The sequence below is a fragment of the Wasmannia auropunctata genome, unplaced genomic scaffold (assembly GCF_000956235.1).
Source record: "Wasmannia auropunctata unplaced genomic scaffold, wasmannia.A_1.0 LD334705.1, whole genome shotgun sequence".
Taxonomy (NCBI): Eukaryota; Metazoa; Arthropoda; class Insecta; order Hymenoptera; family Formicidae; genus Wasmannia; species Wasmannia auropunctata.
The window spans coordinates 2429-4049 of NW_012028185.1; the positions used below are offsets into that span (position 1 = coordinate 2429).

The following is a 1621-nucleotide window of genomic DNA, read 5'->3' on the forward strand; positions in this document are numbered from 1 at the left end:
TTATCATTGTTTACGTAAACATACATGGCCCATGTTTACGTAAACATCTCGGCGGTTACCCCTGTGACGTCATTCCCCCCGNGCAAATCCCCCCCGCCCGCTCCCCCCTCGGAGCTCCTGGGTTAGAACCCGCCTATACATACTACTATTAATGTATAAATAATTAATAATAACTTATAAATAATATATATAATAAATTAAATAAAGTGTAAAATATTACTCTGTTAGGTTGTAAATGATGCTTTACTCTCTCTGCTTCCTCATTCCAAGCCATCATTTGTATCCTGTGGCGACTATTATTATTCAAAAAAAATTTTAATAAAGCATAATGTTGTACTTTTCCAACAATTTTAGGACCGTCAATTTCGTCGACGAATCCAATAGCTTCGCTAAAATAGTTTGTTTTTTATTATATAAGAATAAATTTAATTTTTATTTTGTCATTAAAAATACATAAAATTAAGAATATCAAAATTTACACGGTTGAATCTTCAATTTGAATAGTCTCCAACATTTCGTCGGATGCAAAATTAATAGTCTCCCACTCATTGTTTTTATTAAGTATTGTAACTTCTTGTACGTTTGCCGATATACTAAAAAGATTATAAAATCTTATTAATATATATTAAGTATAAATATAAAACTTTACAATATTATGAAATATTGTATTGATTTTTTGTAAAAAATAAAAAATAAATACTATTCATAAATAATATTTACCTTTCTGCAGATTGACTCGTTGATGGATTAGTTATAGCTTTTTTTGATTCTGAAATGGATATTACAGAGGTTTTATTTTTTAATTTTAAATTAGTTTTATCTGAAATTAATTAATAAATCATATTATATTTATTATTTATTAAACATATGTAATATTAAATATATAAAATACATACACACACGCACACGCATACGCTCACGCACACGCACACACTCACGCACACGCACACGCACACGCACACGCACGCGCACATATATATATATATATATATAAATATGTGAATATACATATGTATAGTAATAGAATTGATTCCGACACTTTTGTTTTATGCATATTAATATTTAAGCAAATTCACAAAGATAAATTAACAAATTATTTATTTATTTAAGATGCTATCTAAGATCCTAGAATTACATATTTTTATAATAAATAAATAAAAAGAATTAAAAAGTTATTTAAGTTCTATCGTTCGTCGGTGTCGGCGCGAGAGACTGAAATACGCGTATTCAGACTAATCTTGTTATACAAAACAGTTAAAGAGGTTCCCAGACGCATAGCGCTGCGACAGAAGATCCGTATCTCCGCGTGGCACAAAAGTGTTAAATGAATGAATGAATGAATGAACGCTAGCCCGAATAGGTGAATGAATGAACGGTCGACCTCTCGCATGATGACGAAGACGCAACAAACGTTGCGCAGAGAGAGAGAGAGCACAGAAGTAAATGTATAGGAGAGAATATAAAAGAGATGAAAAAAAAGTATTAAAGTAGAATCAATAACAATGGTTCCTTCTTGTATTTCTGTTACGTGTGACAAAAAAAAATCGAAAAAACTGTGACTGAGAATTATAAGAAAGAAATTGCAGAAATTACGTTGCCATGAAAAAGATTGACAATAATA

At 30.1% G+C, this 1621-nt stretch overlaps 1 protein-coding gene across 1 annotated transcript in view; it reads right to left on the reverse strand.

Annotated features, from left to right (window-relative positions):
- Positions 1–220: 220 nt before the first annotated feature.
- Positions 221–1621, reverse strand: part of LOC105458080 — a gene marked incomplete at its 3' end in the record, with an annotated part of 3512 nt that continues 2111 nt past the window's right edge. The window contains exons 2-4 of the mRNA XM_011703145.1: positions 721–769; positions 480–593; positions 221–389 (exon numbers count right to left, since the gene is read on the reverse strand). Of these exons, the coding sequence (XP_011701447.1) occupies positions 221–389; positions 480–593; positions 721–769 (332 nt within the window). The remainder of the gene's footprint in view (positions 390–479; positions 594–720; positions 770–1621) is intronic.